The 15,954-nt window shown below is 54.1% G+C and overlaps 1 protein-coding gene across 5 annotated transcripts in view; it reads right to left on the bottom strand.

Moving 5' to 3' along the window:
• The window catches only part of ITPK1 (inositol-tetrakisphosphate 1-kinase), a 153,977-nt gene that overhangs the window by 38,090 nt on the left and 99,933 nt on the right, over nucleotides 1-15,954 (bottom strand). For all 5 annotated transcript variants that reach the window (XM_074327023.1, XM_074327020.1, XM_019745416.2 and 2 more), the window contains one exon: nucleotides 4,776-4,893. In XM_074327023.1, coding sequence (XP_074183124.1) covers nucleotides 4,776-4,782 — 7 coding nt within the window. In that variant the 5' untranslated portion in view covers nucleotides 4,783-4,893. The remainder of the gene's footprint in view (nucleotides 1-4,775; nucleotides 4,894-15,954) is intronic.

The raw sequence follows: 15,954 nt of genomic DNA, 5'->3' as shown, positions 1-15,954 counted from the left end.
AAAGGGACCTGCACAGGCCACACAATGCAGGGGGACTAGATGGATCGCGGACTCGGGCCTTGACCCCCAGTCCCGCTCCCACCATTGCCTCTCCCACCCAGAGTCCCTTGCAGCTGACCAAGGGGAAACAGGACAGCTAACCTCCACCTCTGAATAAGAGGCCCCCGCAAATCAACACATATCCCCGGTGGTCCTCCCCACCCCCCGGGCAGATGCTCTGTGGGGCATTATTTCTCCCAGGCCCCGAGGAATGTTATTTTCTCTTCCCTTGGTGTCTAGATTACTCCATTTCAATCCAGCCTCCAAACAGCCTCCAAGATGAGCACTGATTAAATTCCCATAAAACCACAAGCAGAAACACTCGATCTGTGGTTTGCACACCCCTCCCCAGGGAGGCTTGGCGTCAGATGGCCATCTGTCACCTCCAGAACACATGTGGGGAGGCTGTGGGAAAAGGAGAACAGGAGAGCCACCACTCACCTACAGCCTTCGCTGGCTCAGCAGAGGCTCTCAAGCACTTTGCTATGTGGCCTGCAACCCTTCCCCAGCTGCTGCCCCCAGGGCCGACGGGACAAACTGGTGTTATCCAATCACAGCCCCAGTGCTTTCCCACACATCGCTTCAGCCAGTTCAGGCGCTGGCTAGAAACTTGCCCAGAATGGCTCAACCTGCGGAGGCAGAGCCAGGCCTTGGTCTAGGGGCTTTCATCTCCAAATCCCAGGCCTGGGCGGCAAAGCAGGCACCAGTGAGAAAGGCCTACAGAGGTGTGAGTGTGGCAACCTTGGCCTGTGGACACAGTCCCCTCCCCTGCTCCCCCCTTGCCTGTAGAAGGCCATGTGTAATTTCTGGGAGGCTCCTGCACTTGGTTTGAATTAGATCCAGGTTCAGTGCCATCTGTGCCTCTGGCTAAGGGGTGTGGGTGCAGCCCTGCCCAGAAGCTGTCATCTACTAGGGAAACCTGTGGCCCAGGCTCCCTGGAATAAGTCACTCTGCAAGCCTACTGACCTCATGCTGCTATGCGGAAGGGACCTACTGCTCAGGTCACAAACTGAAGCCACATCCCCTGGCCAGCAGGACAGCAAATGGTCATTTCAAGTCATTCACCCAGGCAGGAACCCACTTCTAGGAGGGTGGGGTGACCACTAATTGACCCCCAAAACTTATTCTCCCTCTTCTTCCATGGTGACAAAGCTTCTAAGTCTTAGCTGGGCACATAGCTGCACACAACAGAGACCACAATCCCCCGCTCCCTTGCAGCTCAGTACGAGACTCAGTTCTGGCCAATAATGTGTGAACAACACCACGCTGTAGCTTCCAGAACCGTTCCTCCAGGTAACGAGGGCTGCTTCCTTTACTTCCTTTCTCCCACGGCCCCTCTCCATGCTGATGTCTAGACCTTGGTTGGATGTGACGGCTGGAGTTTCAGCACGACCTCGGGCCAGGAGGGCCACACCACACAATGAGCTGGAAGAAGACGGGAAGAAACCGGAAGGTACCAAGGGACCTTCCTCTGGGCTTGTACATGAGAGAGAAATGAAGTTCTATCTCATTTAAACCACCGTGATTTCAGGGCTCTGTTGTTGACGCAACTTCGGTACTAACCGAATCAGTGGGTTTGAGACTGACGGGTTTGAGGCAGAGAAAGGGCCCTGCTTCCCCTCCAGACTCTGAATTAGAGTATGCGCTCAGGGAACATGGAAGTGAGATGGCACCGACCACAGCAAGGCTGCCCAGATGCTCAGACAGGTGGGGCTGGGAGCTCCAGGCAGCAGGCCTCAAGTGTCTCCCACAGCTGATGCTCTGCATGGAGACAGATGGCCCGCCCTATTTCTCTGCAGGCGTCCAGGCTCTCTGAGGACAGGGAGAGCTGCCTCAGCATGGGGGTTAGTTTCCGCCAAGCCCCTTCTCCCAACACAAAAGCAGTGTCACTTGCTATAATTGTCCGAGGAACTTAAAGGGTAATTATGGCCATTTACAGTATGCACCACCAGGAACAGCAGGACGGGTGGAGGAGAGCCGGGGACGTGCTTCCCAGAGGTTCTCTGCGTCTGAACGGAGGAGCCCGGCTTCTGGGAGGGAGGATGGGAGGTGGGAGCCAACAATGCTTTTACATGAACAGCTCCCGGGTGGGCAAGAAAAGGCTCTAGGAAGTCCCAGCCTCTGACCACCCTCCTGGCAGAATACCAGGCCGGCTCGGAATGCACGAGAAGGAAAACCCAGGGTGCAGCGGTCACGGCCCACCCACACAATTCCTGCTGGCCTAGTCCCAAGTCTGTCTTTAGGGTTTGGTTCACAAGCTCTTGCTGCGCCCAGAGGGGGTGTCCCCCTTAGCAGGCATCTCCTGAGTTGATGCCACCTGGGTTTGCAGATTCTTGGAGCCAGCAGAGTGGGGTCTGATTCTCTCTCCACTGGAGCCGGTCACCAGCCCCTCACGCCTGTGGCTGGGTGTATGTCACCCTCACAACAGGCCATTAGAATCTGTCTCCAGGCCATGTCTGCACTGGTCTGTCTAAAATGTATTCTCATCTCCTCACAGGCCGGTGCACAGGCCTTCAATGGCTGCCCACGAATAAAGTCCCACCCAACAGCATGAGGTGTTCCAAGTGCCCCACTCTGAGCTCTCCCACACAAGCACCTCACACGTCAGCTCTCTCGGCTTTGCTCACACCGCTGCCCTGCCTCGGAGGTCCAGACTGTTACTGCCTCAGTACTTGCCCACCAGGGACAGTCCTGCTTGCTGTGCACCCTGCGGTCCAGCCCACAGCCGCTCCCCTGCTCCCCGGACCGTGCACGCTCATACTTCAAGCCCAGGTTCACCCTTGACCCCCAGCCCTGATTCTCTGCCCATAAAAATCAAGACAGGCTCCAAGACCCAACCCAGATGTCTCAGCCCCTTTCATCGTAATGGCAGCTGCCATTCCTGGGTGACCCCAATGGGCCGGGACCCGTGCTAGGTGCTCATCAGACCTCATCCCAGTTATCCCCACCCCGGACCCCGTGGATATTATCCACACCTTACAGAAAACCACAGGGCCGGGTCAAGGGACTTAGCCAAAAACCACAGACACCGAGAGCCCAGATTTGGACACAATCTCAGTCTGCCTCCCTCCCAAAGCCTGTGCTCTCTGCTCTGAAACAGTCTTCTTCGAGGTACCCTCCACAATCCCATCAGAGCCGTCACCAGTGGGCGTGGCAAGGACATGAGACGTGGCTGCTGACCTGCACCTCCTCCCACTCATCAGGACGTCTCGTCTTTTAATACGATCTCCTGTCCCTTTACACAGTCCCGACACACACACACCCTGGGAAGAGGTGGATTTCCTTTCCAGAACCAACGTTCAGCCAAAACATAATAGATCTTACTTCTCATCTAGGGGTTCTGGTTGGACCCACAAAGGGAAGGGAAGTTGACATCATCACTGACCACTCCAGATCTAAGGAGGGAAGGATGCTGGCATGCTGCAAAAGTCTGCTCCCTTGAGGGTCCCCCAGGAAGTCAGGTCCATGCTCCACACCACTGGATGAACACTAGGCAGCCAGGACCTTGAGACCCCTTTCCAGGAAGGCCAGGTCCAGCACCTAGCTCTTCGCAGGACACATTCCTTAGAGAACCAAGGACTCACCAACTCTCTCAGGGCCCATGGCTGCACCCATGCCAGGTGCTGGCTAGATCCAGGGCCCTCTGGCCACGGACATGAAAGCCAAGCTCCGGGGTTAGGAGCTGGGGAGCCGGAGTCGGACAGACCTGGCTGGATGCTGGCTCTGCCACTTACAGGCTAGATGATGTCGGCATGTCTGCTAACCTCTCCAAGCCTCCAGCACTCAGCTATGAAACTTGCCCCTTTATGAGCACCAGAAGAGAGACTGTAAGGCGAAAACTTAACCCAATGCCAGGCACCTGGCAACATACCCAATAAACGCTGTTCTCCTTATTCCCATAATGGTCCTGTGAGCCAAACTATCCACTGACACCACTGTCACACGAAAAGAGGCCTGGGCGCAAGTCACCCCCAGGTCAGGTGTGGGCCACACTCAGGGTCTGGATGGCAGAAGCAGTGGCTGCCCCTCCTGCTCCTAACACGAATCCTTACACAGCCCCAGGGCACAGGCAAAGCACATCTCCTTAAAATTAAACAAGCGCTCTCGGCAAGGAATGCTTGGACCAAGCAGAGAAAAGTAGGAGGTTACTGTTAACATGAATATTTCCAAAAAGCCCTTCTCACATAAACAAACACCTTGGAAAGGCAGCCTGACTTCTCCGGAGCTGCCCTGCCCAGGAGATGGAGAGGGTGAGTCCTCAGGGACACAAGCCTGCAGCTGGCAGGAGAAGCTCCTGCAGCTCAGAGGGAGGCTCCTGCCTGTGCCCACGAGAACACAGCGTACCCGCGAGGTCCAGCCGCCACACTACAGATCGCCATGTGTTTGATTAACGGCCCTTGAATCTCCCCGTCTCCTTCGCCCAGTTACATAACTCCCCTGGCCCGCCTGCTGCTGCTCTCCAAACACTGTGTTATGGGGACACTTCATCGCCACTCTGTGGCTTCAAGACAAGAAAACAAAACTGTCTTGAAGTGGTCGGAGCCACTCTCCCAAGTAGCACTCTCGGAGCTTTATTTCCTCACTCTGCTGGCCCTCCCCCCAGAATATGTGCCCCCTGGAATTCAATTGCTTCCTGTCCCAAAGTGCTTCTTAAAAAGACCAGAACCCCTCCTCCCACCCCATTCAACGACTGTCCCATGACCACAGAGGTGTGCCACCTGCCACAGGGCCCATACCTTTCATGTAGGCCTCAATCTTCCGGATGAGCTCATAGGACTTGGAGCGGTCCAGCAGAGTCCTGATGGCAGGCAGGGGGTCCAGGACAATGGTCTCAGGGTGGGCGTCAATGTATTCCTGAAAGGAAAGCACACCCCTTCCAGTTAGAGGGGAGACTGATGATGAAACGAGGGTGACAAGCTGCACTTCATCCCACGTGCCGCCCCCCAATCCATCCCTCTCTTCTCACTCCCCCACCAGTCCTCATTTCTGTTTGGTGTTATCACGGGGTCTTGTGAACCTGCCGACACCCACTCACATGACCAGAGATCACATGACTCTGGTTAGACCAATCAGGTCACTCTGTCCTCCTAGGGCCCACTGGCTCAGGAGAGGACATGTGTCCTGAGTCGCGGCAATCAGAGGCAGGCTCAGCGCTCTTGCTGAGAATGCTGGGGAAAAAAACACTCTCCTCACGGAGAAGAGGAAGCACAGAAACTGGGCAGCTAAGAGCAGTCACCTTGGGATCTGAAGGAGAGGCCTGATGGAGCCAAAACTCAAAATGGAGCCCAAATTGAAAAAACAGAGCAAAGAAGAAGGGAGAGCAAGCAGGGTCTGGTCTGCTCGTGTGACCCTTGGATAAAGCCTCACCTGAAACCAGATCTGCTCCCTGTGTGGGTCACACACACGCAGTGAGAGTGGCCCAGCACGCTGCTCTGATAAGGACTCTGAGCAGGGCCAGCGGGGAGTGGGATGCCAGGATTCGTTAGGTCTGTGGAAGGCGTGGCAGTGAGACGCATGCCATGGGGCGACACTTATCATTAAATAAGTGCTCGTTTACTACCAACTAGCTCCATGGTAGACTCTGGAAATGCAGGAGGAAGTGTGACCAAATCGGTCTTCACGGAAGTTAGTCTTCTTGGGAAAATAACACTAATGCACATGGTGAACAAGAAACTATTCTCAGGAACAGAATTCAACCAAAGACAGAGCAAAATGTTTCTAGGAAAAGAACACAGGGACCCTGACCCTATCACTCGTCATCTTGGTGACTACAGGAGCCCCAAGCCACATGAGTGGGCTAGAGCAGCACGTCAGGCAGACACAGCAAGTGAGACAGACCATTTCTCTGGCTCTATTAAAATCTACAATTCTGAGGACAGAAATGTGGAATGCTGGAGTAACGAGAGAAGGGCTCAGACAGAAGACTGCGCGTACGGAAGGCCATTTAGCAGCTGTTGTTATTGTGGATGGAATTGTGTGCCCCCCCCCACCCCATATACAGATCTGTTCAAGTCCCAAACCGTGGTCCTGTGAACCTGACCTTATTTGGAAATACTGTCTTCAGAGATGCAATCAAGTTAACATGAGGTCATATTGGATTAGGATGGATCCTGAGCCATGGACTGAGGTCTTCAAGACAAGGAACATTTGGACAGAGACACAGAAAGGAAGAAGGCCATGTGAAGAAATCACCGGAAGTCATGCAGCTACCAGGCAAGGAGAAGGCCACGGACCGCAGGCCCCCAGCAGCAGCTCGGAGAGGCACGGACAGAGTGTCACTGGTGCCTCCAGAAGGAGCGGGCCCTGCAGATGACTCGATGTTAGCCTTCCAGCTACCTTAACTGTGACAGGATGAACTTCTGTTGTTTTAAGCCGCTCGGTTTGTGGTACTTGGTTATGGCCGCCCCGGGGAGGAATTATACCAGCTGAACCCACCCCCACGGCCCCCGGTTTGCCTGATTTCATAGTATCAGCCTGTGAGATCTGCAAAGGCCACGAGAAAAGCCGTAATGCTGATTTTCTAATAAACCTTACCAATGAAAATAAAGCTCCATTTAGAATTATTCTTTACAGTGAACCTATTTTGGTTCCTAGTACTCATTTTTAAGAGCTCTCAAACACAAAAGCCACAGATTCATATCTACTCTCCTCTGAAATCTGCTCTCCACTGTGTTTCATGCCAGGGGATCTGGTTATGGGCTCACTTTTGTCTTTTCCTCTGAATGTTTAAAAAAGTTCCTCGGGCCCTAAAGGGTGGCCAGTGCACAGATGTGGGGAGGCCTTCCTTCCATCCATCCCCACGCCTGTGAAGTCCACGGGGCCTACACGCTGTCACCCCCCAGAAGGCCCACACCCGCACACACATTCTGTGCTGGAGGCCGAAACGCACAACAGAAGCCACCATCACTGCTTCCGCCTCCTCCTGAGAGACATGACTATCAGCAAGTCAGCCCAGCGACTGGCCCCCTGCCCTGCTCAGAAAAAGCCCAGCCGCTGATGTGGGAGAGCCCACATCTGCCACTCCCAGGAAACATGGGGACAAGCTGCAAGGTGTCCTTAAGGAAGGGACCGTGCCCAGTTCCTCCGTCCCATGCCTCAGCCTCCCGAGTGCCTGCACCTCCCCACTGCAGGCTCCCCATCGGCTCCATTCCTTCATCAGAGCCCTTTCCTTTGAACAGGTCTACACTGTCATAAGGGCGTGTCGTTCAGGAGACACCAAGATTCACACTCTTGAAATCACGTTAATGTCCTCATGTTAAAAGGTCGTCTACTCAGCAAACTTCATCACATCATCAACAGCGCTCAGGACATCGTGTGAGGCGCAGCAGACACGTGGATGAATGAAAGCCTTCCAGGCTTCGCTCTAGTGGATCCGTAATCCTGGCCGAGGAATTCATGTTCGGGGTTATGAACTAAAAGCACTGAACTGCCCTTCCCCCGCCCTGGACACACTGGGAAGCAGCTGGGTGTGGAGGAGAGAGGAAGGGACCAAGGATCAAGACAGCCAGGCCCCCAGGGTTATCACCTCTTGGTGTCAACTGGGGCGAGCCACTTGGTTTCTCTGGGCCTCGCTGGCCTCCTCCCTGACTTGAGTCTAAATTAGAGGAAAGTGAAGACCAGTGTTTATTGAGGGAGACTTTCGGGCCACATGTGGGGCTGCTTTAGAACAGGACAGACAGCCACTTGCTGGCGGCATTACAGGTAAGGGAAGGGACACACATGCTCAGAGATGCTGGCCCAATTCTCCCCCAACAGCTTAGTCACATGCAACATGAACCTGCTCCTTCCTCCCCCTCAAAAATCTACACGTCCCCACCCCCAGTTCCAGAAGGGTATCCACGTAGTTGCTGGTTCTGGTTCCACTTTTATGCATTAGGGCATTGACCTTTAAAGAGGGAACTCAGAATCATTAAGACATGAACTTCAGCCAAACTCATGAGGCAAAGAAGCTAGAAGAAACCAAAAGGGCAAATATCTGACAAGCAGGCGCCAACAAGCTTTTGACCCAGGATGAAAGCCTCGGTATTAAGAGAAGAATTATTCCTAAACATGATCTCTTTTGGGACAAGGACAGAGAGGGCAAAGAAAGAGTTTTTCCAATCGCCCCACTATCCATCCACAAGTGGATTTTCTTCCAAGCTTTTCAGCTTATCTATTGTATCGCAGGCCTCATGCATTTTTCACAAGTCTCTTAGAATTACCAAACAAATTGTTGGAAGGGTGAGTGCCCTGGACCATTTAATCACCACTCCGAGGAAGAAAGGCCCAAACTGTCTCCATGGCAAATGGTAAACACATGTTCCCTTAGAGGCCCGGCCACAGAACACCTAGGAAGGGATCCTGGAAGTTAACAAGGGGCGCCCAGCTTTCAGCAAACTGAAAAGAGGAAAAAGCAGAAACACACAGCCCTGGCTCAGCAGGACCAGACGGTGGTCTAGACCATGCTGATTGCTTGTTGAGGGGACAAAGGGGCAGCGACCAGCCAGATGCCCCCCCCATGCCCCGGCCCATGGGATGAAGGTGCCAAAAGGGGCACTGGGCCCTCTGCTGGGCTGGGGGGCACTGAGGTTTCCCCACTGAGAATCAAAGCCAAAGAAGAGGACTGGGATGAACATCAGAGATACGATTCCCTTTGCAGTTGCACTGATGGGTAGGAAATGAGCAAGGAGTGAGGCACAAGGATTTGCATTTATCTAATAGAAAATGCAGACAGAAGTCCTGAGTTCAAATCCTGCCTCTGTCACTTAGTCCATGTCTGTGAAGAGGAAACTGCAGCTAATCTCTGAGATGGTTTCCTTGTACATAAAAGGTGTGTTTTGAATAAAACCTACCTCAGGGAGCGCTAAGGGCAACAGGGAGATCATGGATATGAAAGGAGTTGGCAGATATAAAAACGAAAAGTATTCCCATGATTCTGCAACATGTGGACTCTCAGGGCCAATCTGACACCAGGTCTCTGAGCTCACCTTGCCCTGGCCCATCCCGCAGACCAAGCAAGGGACGTGCCAGCTCTGCACCTGGGACGAGGCCCCGAGCTGCTCTGGCCGGGCTAATCCGCCTGCGGATGCCCGGAGCACAGCACTGTCCCTGGCCCCACGGCACCCCAGGCTTCGGGGCGCGCCCCTCCCCTGGCAACTCAGGTCCTGGCACGGCCAGCTACGGCAGCTGTGCCAGCCGGCCTGCTCCCTACAGAGGAGGAGAGCCACGCGGTTCCTGCCTCTCCATTCTTAGGTGGTAATGAGGGCTCTCCCCCAAAATACCGCAAATCCCTTTTTAGAAAGCGGTGATTTGTTTTTTAGAGATACACACGGAAATGATTTACAGATTAAATATAATGTCTGGGATTTGCTTCAAAATCACCCAGCTCAGGGGGTGGGCAGAGAACTAGGTGAGGCGTAGATGAAACGCGGGTAAGCCTAAGTTGCTAACTCGTGAAGCTGGGAGATGGCTACGTGGGAGAGCATTGCAGCCTTCTCTCTTCTCAAGTATTTTTAAATGTTCCGTAACAACAAGTTTGCAGGAAAATGGAGGGAGGCGGGTAAGTCATCAGATCCTCCTTGCCTTCAACCCCCACGTATCCCTAGTTGTACCAGAAATGGGTTCAGACACTGACACTATCTTTCAGGAGGGAACATGACACAGCTCCCCAGATGAGAATCACGGTAAAGATGAAAATAAGTAACAAAATAATCCTAATTGATAACAACATTTAGATAACAGCAGCTACCATTTACCTGGGACTAGCTCCATGCAAACCATCCTGAGATAAGAGCTAAAACTGTAGAACTCTTAGAAGAAAACACTGGTGTAAATCTTCATGACCTTGAATTCTACAATGGTTTCTTAGACGTGATACCAAAAGCATACAAGAAAAAAAAAAAAAAGATAAAGCAGAAGCATCATTTGGAGGTTTTGTGACTCAAGGACAGCACTTGCCTCAGACCTGGGGCTCTGGAGTGAGGACCTGTGCCCACCACACCCCTGCCCGCCAGGCTGCATGCCCGAGAGCCCAGCCGGGCACAGTCTAGCCTCTAACCTCTGTGGCAGGACCGGCAGGTTCAGCTCAATGGATGGCTCCGGAATGTCCCTGTGGGGTTGAGGGACCTGGGCTGGAGGAAGTGGCACCAGAGTGCTCGAAGCCCCACAGCTTCCTCCTCTGCCCAGTGAGGCCAAGGCTATGAAGAGGTTACAGCACAGGAGCTGGAGGCCACCAGGCCTGGGGTAAAATCCTGCCTTCCCCGCTGGGGACACCGAGCCTCTGTAACCTCAGTCCTCACCTGTACAGGCCGGTGTGGAGGAGGAAAGAGGAGCGAAGCCTGGGGCCACCGACTGGTGGGAGGAGAAGGAAGAGGCTGGGGACCAGCAGAGGCTCCCCCTGGGTCTCTGGGTGGCCGGCGGTTAGAATGACCACTCACTGGAGAAAATCCATCTTCTGCCTCCTTCCTACCAGCGTCCCTTGTCCCCTACCCCGCGAAAGACAATGCAGGAGGACAGGAAGCCACACAGGGAGCTGAAGGAGAGGGCAGGGCAGGGCAGGGCGCCGTGAGGGCCTCTGGGGAGCAGCACGGCCCTCCCGCTGGATCTGGTGCTGGGTTTGCGAAAACTCTTCAAGCTGCTCGTGTATGATATATGCAGAGTTTTTAATGTGTACATTATACTTCAATTTTAAAAACAAAAGGAAGAAAGCAAGCAAGCACTGGCCTAAAGAGCAAGGCCCTGGATTCCAGTCCCTGCCGCGCGTTTCCCCCCTGGGACTCCAGCCTGTATGTGGACCAAGGATGGAAAAACGGGCACAATTCAAGGTGCCTCCCCCACGGCCGCAGCTGCCACCTGGGGCTTATAGCAGCAGCCTTTTGTGCGAACCCCAGTGGGACTTTAGAGTCCTGATCACCACTTGGTTCTAGAACAAATGAGCGTCGGCGCTCGTGGCGAACCCCACATGCCACCCACAGAAGAAACTCCCCAGGTGGGCTCCCGGGACCCGCAAGTCAGGGTGTGTGTTTGTCAGTTAACACTCAGCCGCCACACAAATGCTGGGGAAAACCAAAACTGCCTCCTCACGGCTGTTCAAATTTACTCACCGGGCGTCTATGGGAAAGAAGGTGACCTTGGGCTCACTAGCCCAATCTCCCTCCGGATGCTTCCTGGGAGCTCAGCAGCTCAGACCTTCCAGCTGATGGCCACACAGGCTGGCCTTTCCACTAGCCCCTTGCACACCAAGTGGGGCCTGAAAGCCAGAAGCTTCTAGTTCCTAAAATCCTGACAACATGATATCCTCGCAAGATTCTAGGATGGGTGACTATTAATAGTCACAGTAAAATGGTGCTGACGGCACCTAACCCTTCTTTGCTAAGCACAGGGTAGCATCTACACACTTTGCAGGAAACGACACACTTATTCCTCACAACAACCCTATGCAGTAGGTCCTATTAGCAGCCCATTTGAGGAGCAGAGAAACTGAGGTTCAGAGCACCTCAGTACCTTGCCCAGGCTCCTCCAGCTAGGAAGTAGCCACGACGGGACTTGAACCCAAGCAGTTTGGTTCCAGAGCCCTCAAGCCCGCAAAACAAGGCATGGGAAGGCCTGGTGAAAGGAACAGCATCTCAAGTCTAACACGGCCAGGATCGCCCAGGGGCATCCTTTTAAAATTTACGTTAAAGAGAGAAAAGTGGGCCTTTATCATGTTCTGCCAGCCGAAGGCTACCTAGGCCTTTAGTTTAGCCAGTGAGACCAGGCACAACTATATGATATCAGCACAAGCCAAAGCAAGAAAGAAAAAAAACGCACAGAGTTCACAACGCCCTCTCCCAGAGGCAGAGTTCCAGATGGTCAGACTTGCAAGGCCTAAGGGTCCCTCAGTACAGCCTGTCTTTTCAGAAAGGAGAAAGGGAGTGGAAACTAGTCCAGGGTCACAAAGTAAAGTGGCAGAGCTGACACTGGGGCCCCATCTGCTCCTCCTACCACCCCAAGGGGCCACCACACTGGGCCAGAGTCTGTGCATCTGTTCCCAGCCCTGGATCAAGACAAACTAACACAATGGAAGCCAGACACCTCTCAGCAGAGTAAACAAATGACATGACTGGAGGCCAAGAGTCCACAGTGGCCACTGGGATGACGATCCAGGTGGAGCCCCAGGAGGGTGGTGCAGGAGCCTCGGCCGAACGTGCTGGACACACAGAGGGTCACAGCGGACACCTGCTGACTGACGGAGTGGCCCCGTGCAGGGAGGACTAACAGATCACAGTAGTGTCACCTGCCATCGCACCTTCAAAGGCACAGGATGCTTCTGCAGAAAGTGAAACCTGTTCCCGGGAGATCAGCTCCACATCACATGAGGATGATGTCGTGAGCCACGGTGAGCAAAGCTTTCTGGGGAGGACAACGAATGAAGCCTCTGGGCAGACCACTGACGCCATGAACTCAACCGCTGTGCGTGGACATGAAATCAACGGAGGCCAGGGCCAAATGTCCGCCAGGCAAAGCCTTCTTGGCGCCACCCGCCTGCTCATTATAACCTACAGAAACCAGACAGTCCTGAGGGATCCACGCCAGGCGCAGGTGCCCTGATGTCACAGAATGTGCCAGGCAGCCAGCCATGGCCCTCGCTGAAACCTGGCACCCAGGGGTCTGTCTGCAGGGCAACCAGGTCTGGCACAGGGCTGGGGCTGGACATTCATGCAGCTCAAGCTTGACACTGGGCTCCCAGAAGCCAAGGTTGTGGCAGCAACTAGTACCTGCTGGGGCAGGATTCCAAGTCCAGCCACGCAAGGGGCCATTCGCAGAGTACACACTGAGCTGTACAGCACACCACCTGGCAGCCAAGGCTTTGGTCTCGCCATCACTGGCAGGTCACCGCTTTCAGCCCAGCCACCTGGCCAGTCCCAATCCCAGCACTATGGACATTAAGGCAAAGGCAGCGTCATGAAATCTGGGTTCAAGTTCTTAGAACCGCCACGAACTTTATGTGCTTCTGAAACTCACTTAAGGTACTTGTATCTCAGTTTTCCCACGTATAACACGAGAGTCAGAATAACACGTTATTTACATCCTTTCCGACTTTTAAGTCCTAGGATGCTTTGATTCTATGATGTGATGAACAAACAACAAAAGCTCTTAGGCCCCTGCACGAGGCCAGACTGTCACCTTAGGCCCAGGACATGCCGACACAGGAGCCCAGGACCTGTGCCCGTGAGCATACGCATAGCAAGCAGCACAGTGACTGCAGGGGACCCTCTCCCGGCAGGGCAGGGAGACACATGCCCACCAGGGAAGCGTGAACAGGACGAGGGCACGAGTGACAGACAATGGCTCCAGGTCAGGGACAGACACCTGCTCATTAGCAAGACCTTCCCGTCTTTCTGTGTAGTCACTACGATGACCCTCCGTGTCTCGCAGACTCTGCCCTGGCATGTAGAGGGCATCACCTCACGCGCTGCTTCTCTAACGTCTACAATGGCTCCTTGGGAGGGTGGGCTTCCCCAACAGCAGACACCTTGGGCTTCATCAACCTTTGTTTGTATTAGAGAGAAGTCTATTGCCTCAGCACCCAGCCTGAGAGCCTTGAAGGAGAGTGTGTGTGTGTGTGTGTGTGTGTGTGTGTGTGTGTGTGTAGAGGGGGCGGGGGAAGAACCTCTACAGCCACAGAGCAGCCACATTCCGCTCACCCTCAGGGGGTCCTCAGTGGGCACAGGCCTAGCTGACAGGTGATAAGTAAGTAGGGGAGTGTTGCCCTATGGGAGGGCACAGGAATATTGGTGAGGAGGAGGGAAGAGAAAGGGCTTCCAGAGGCCAGTTAACGCCGAGCCACCAAGGGCCACAGGCGTGGGCTGAGAAGGAAAGGCATTCCAAGAGGAGGGGACAGCAGAGGCAAAGGCATGAGGTGAGGGAGCCAAGGGTGGCTGGGTGGACGCAGGTCTCTCGGGGAGGTTCCGTTAACGCAGAGGCCAGGAGAGACAGCCAGAGACAGCCCAGCCGAGGAATCTGGACTGGATCCTAAAGCAATAGGGTCCCGAGCCGGGGAGTGACGAGGCCAGCTCTGAGGTCTGCAGTGACCAGTCCAGCCCTGTGTGAGGCCCAGGGACCCAGCTTAAAGGGTCGAGGCCAGAGCAGGCGTGTGACACAGTGCTGGCCTCAGGGACATGAGTGCAGGACTTCCCCAGTCGGGAAGGACTGAGCTGCTGTCTGACCTTTGCACACAGTATTATCTCTAGGATTTGGCAGAGCCGGTGAAAGGAAAATTACGATGCACTTTGCCCCTCAGGTCCACTATTTAAACCCACTGAACTACAGGCCCTTACAGCACAGGGACTGCAGGAGACAAAGGTGGAGTGTGAGCACACGAGCACCAGACAGAAGCAGGGTGGCCCGGGTTCGAGGTCCAAACAGGTTGTGTGAGCCTGGCACAGACGCTGCCCTGCCCAGGGCCCTAGAACAACAGGCCGAGGAGGTGATCGCTAGCATCCTGGCACTGTCCGATCCTCTGCGACTCCATGCCAAACTAAACTGATTAGAAAACACCTCCCAAAGTGGTGGAACACACACCAGCACTTGGCTGGTTGTAGTTTCACTGGTAGCACTTCTATGGAGAAACTGGGCGACGGCCAAAATTATGAATGCGTAAGCTCAGCACTTCTATTTCTAGGTATTCATCACACAGAATTCCCCACATGTGCACAAAGATGTACATGTAACGGCGTTTCAATCACTGGAGCGAGTCTCTAAAGCACGATCAGAAATGTCCTAAACATCTACCAGTAGAGAACTGCCTAAGAAAAGTTTGTTGGGGCAGCCGGATGGCTCAGTTGGTTACAGCTCAAGCTCTGCGGGTTCGATTCCCACATGGGCCAGTGAGCTGCGCCCTCCAGAACCAGACTGAAGACAACGAGCTGCCGCTGAGCTGCTGCTGGGACGGCCGGATGGCTCAGTTGGTCAGAGTGAGAGCTCTTAACAAAGTTGCCGGTTCAATTCCCGCATGGGATGGTGGGCTGGGCCCCCTGCAACTAGATTGAAGACGGAGATTGGACTTGGAGCTGAGCTGCGCCCTTCACAACTAAATTGATTGGACTTGGAGCTGACGGGCCCTGGAGAAACACACCGTTCCCCAATATTCACCAATAAAAATTTTTTTAAAAAGGTTATTAAGGTCATTTAATGGAATACCACACAGCCATTCAAAAGGAGGAGGCCGCCTGAAGAATCAATATGAAAATCATTTCCAAGGTATACTGTACAGAACAATGGTCTGCATAGGACAGGAAGACCATCTTTGTTCACATACACAGAACCCCCTGAAAAGGTTCAAGGCCACTGGAACTAACAGCTGCCCCGACACAGGAACCGGGAGGACACTCTTCTCGAATTTGTTCTGTACGCACATGTTACCTATTACCAAAATAAGTCAGTTGGGATGGCTGGGAGCCATGCAGAGACGGCATAGGGGAAATTCACTGCCCCAGGCTGGGCTTGAGATGGGAGAAACTGGAGCACCGGGGAGGGGGCGGGGGGGGGGCAGAGCAAGCGTCCTTGGAGCAGATGACCAGCAATAACCCCCCACCCCTCGCTGCTGGTGGACAACAGGGTCACTCAAAGAACAGGGGTTTAGAAAGGACAAGCAAGGTCGGAGCACCCAGGCCCCAGCTTCCAGGACACGCACCACCGACAGAGCAAAAGAGACCCCTTCCCAGATGGGGGAATGTGCAAAGAGAGCGCCTGTGTGGGGCAGGTTGGGCCTGAGCACCCAGAAAGACAACCGGTTCTCCTGCGTGTGTCTCTGCACACCTGCCTCAGTGTGCCTGTGGTGGCCTCCGGGTCACGGTCACCCCCACCTGAAGGCAGACACCCCCCACAACTATCCATTCACCTGGGTCATCTTCCCAGGCCATCTGAGGCGTCACAAGCCTCGCTCAGCCATCTATC

Source organism: Rhinolophus sinicus, linkage group LG03 (genome assembly GCF_036562045.2).
Source record: "Rhinolophus sinicus isolate RSC01 linkage group LG03, ASM3656204v1, whole genome shotgun sequence".
NCBI classification, from domain to species: domain Eukaryota; kingdom Metazoa; phylum Chordata; class Mammalia; order Chiroptera; family Rhinolophidae; genus Rhinolophus; species Rhinolophus sinicus.
This window is presented reverse-complemented; position numbering and strand designations above follow the sequence as displayed.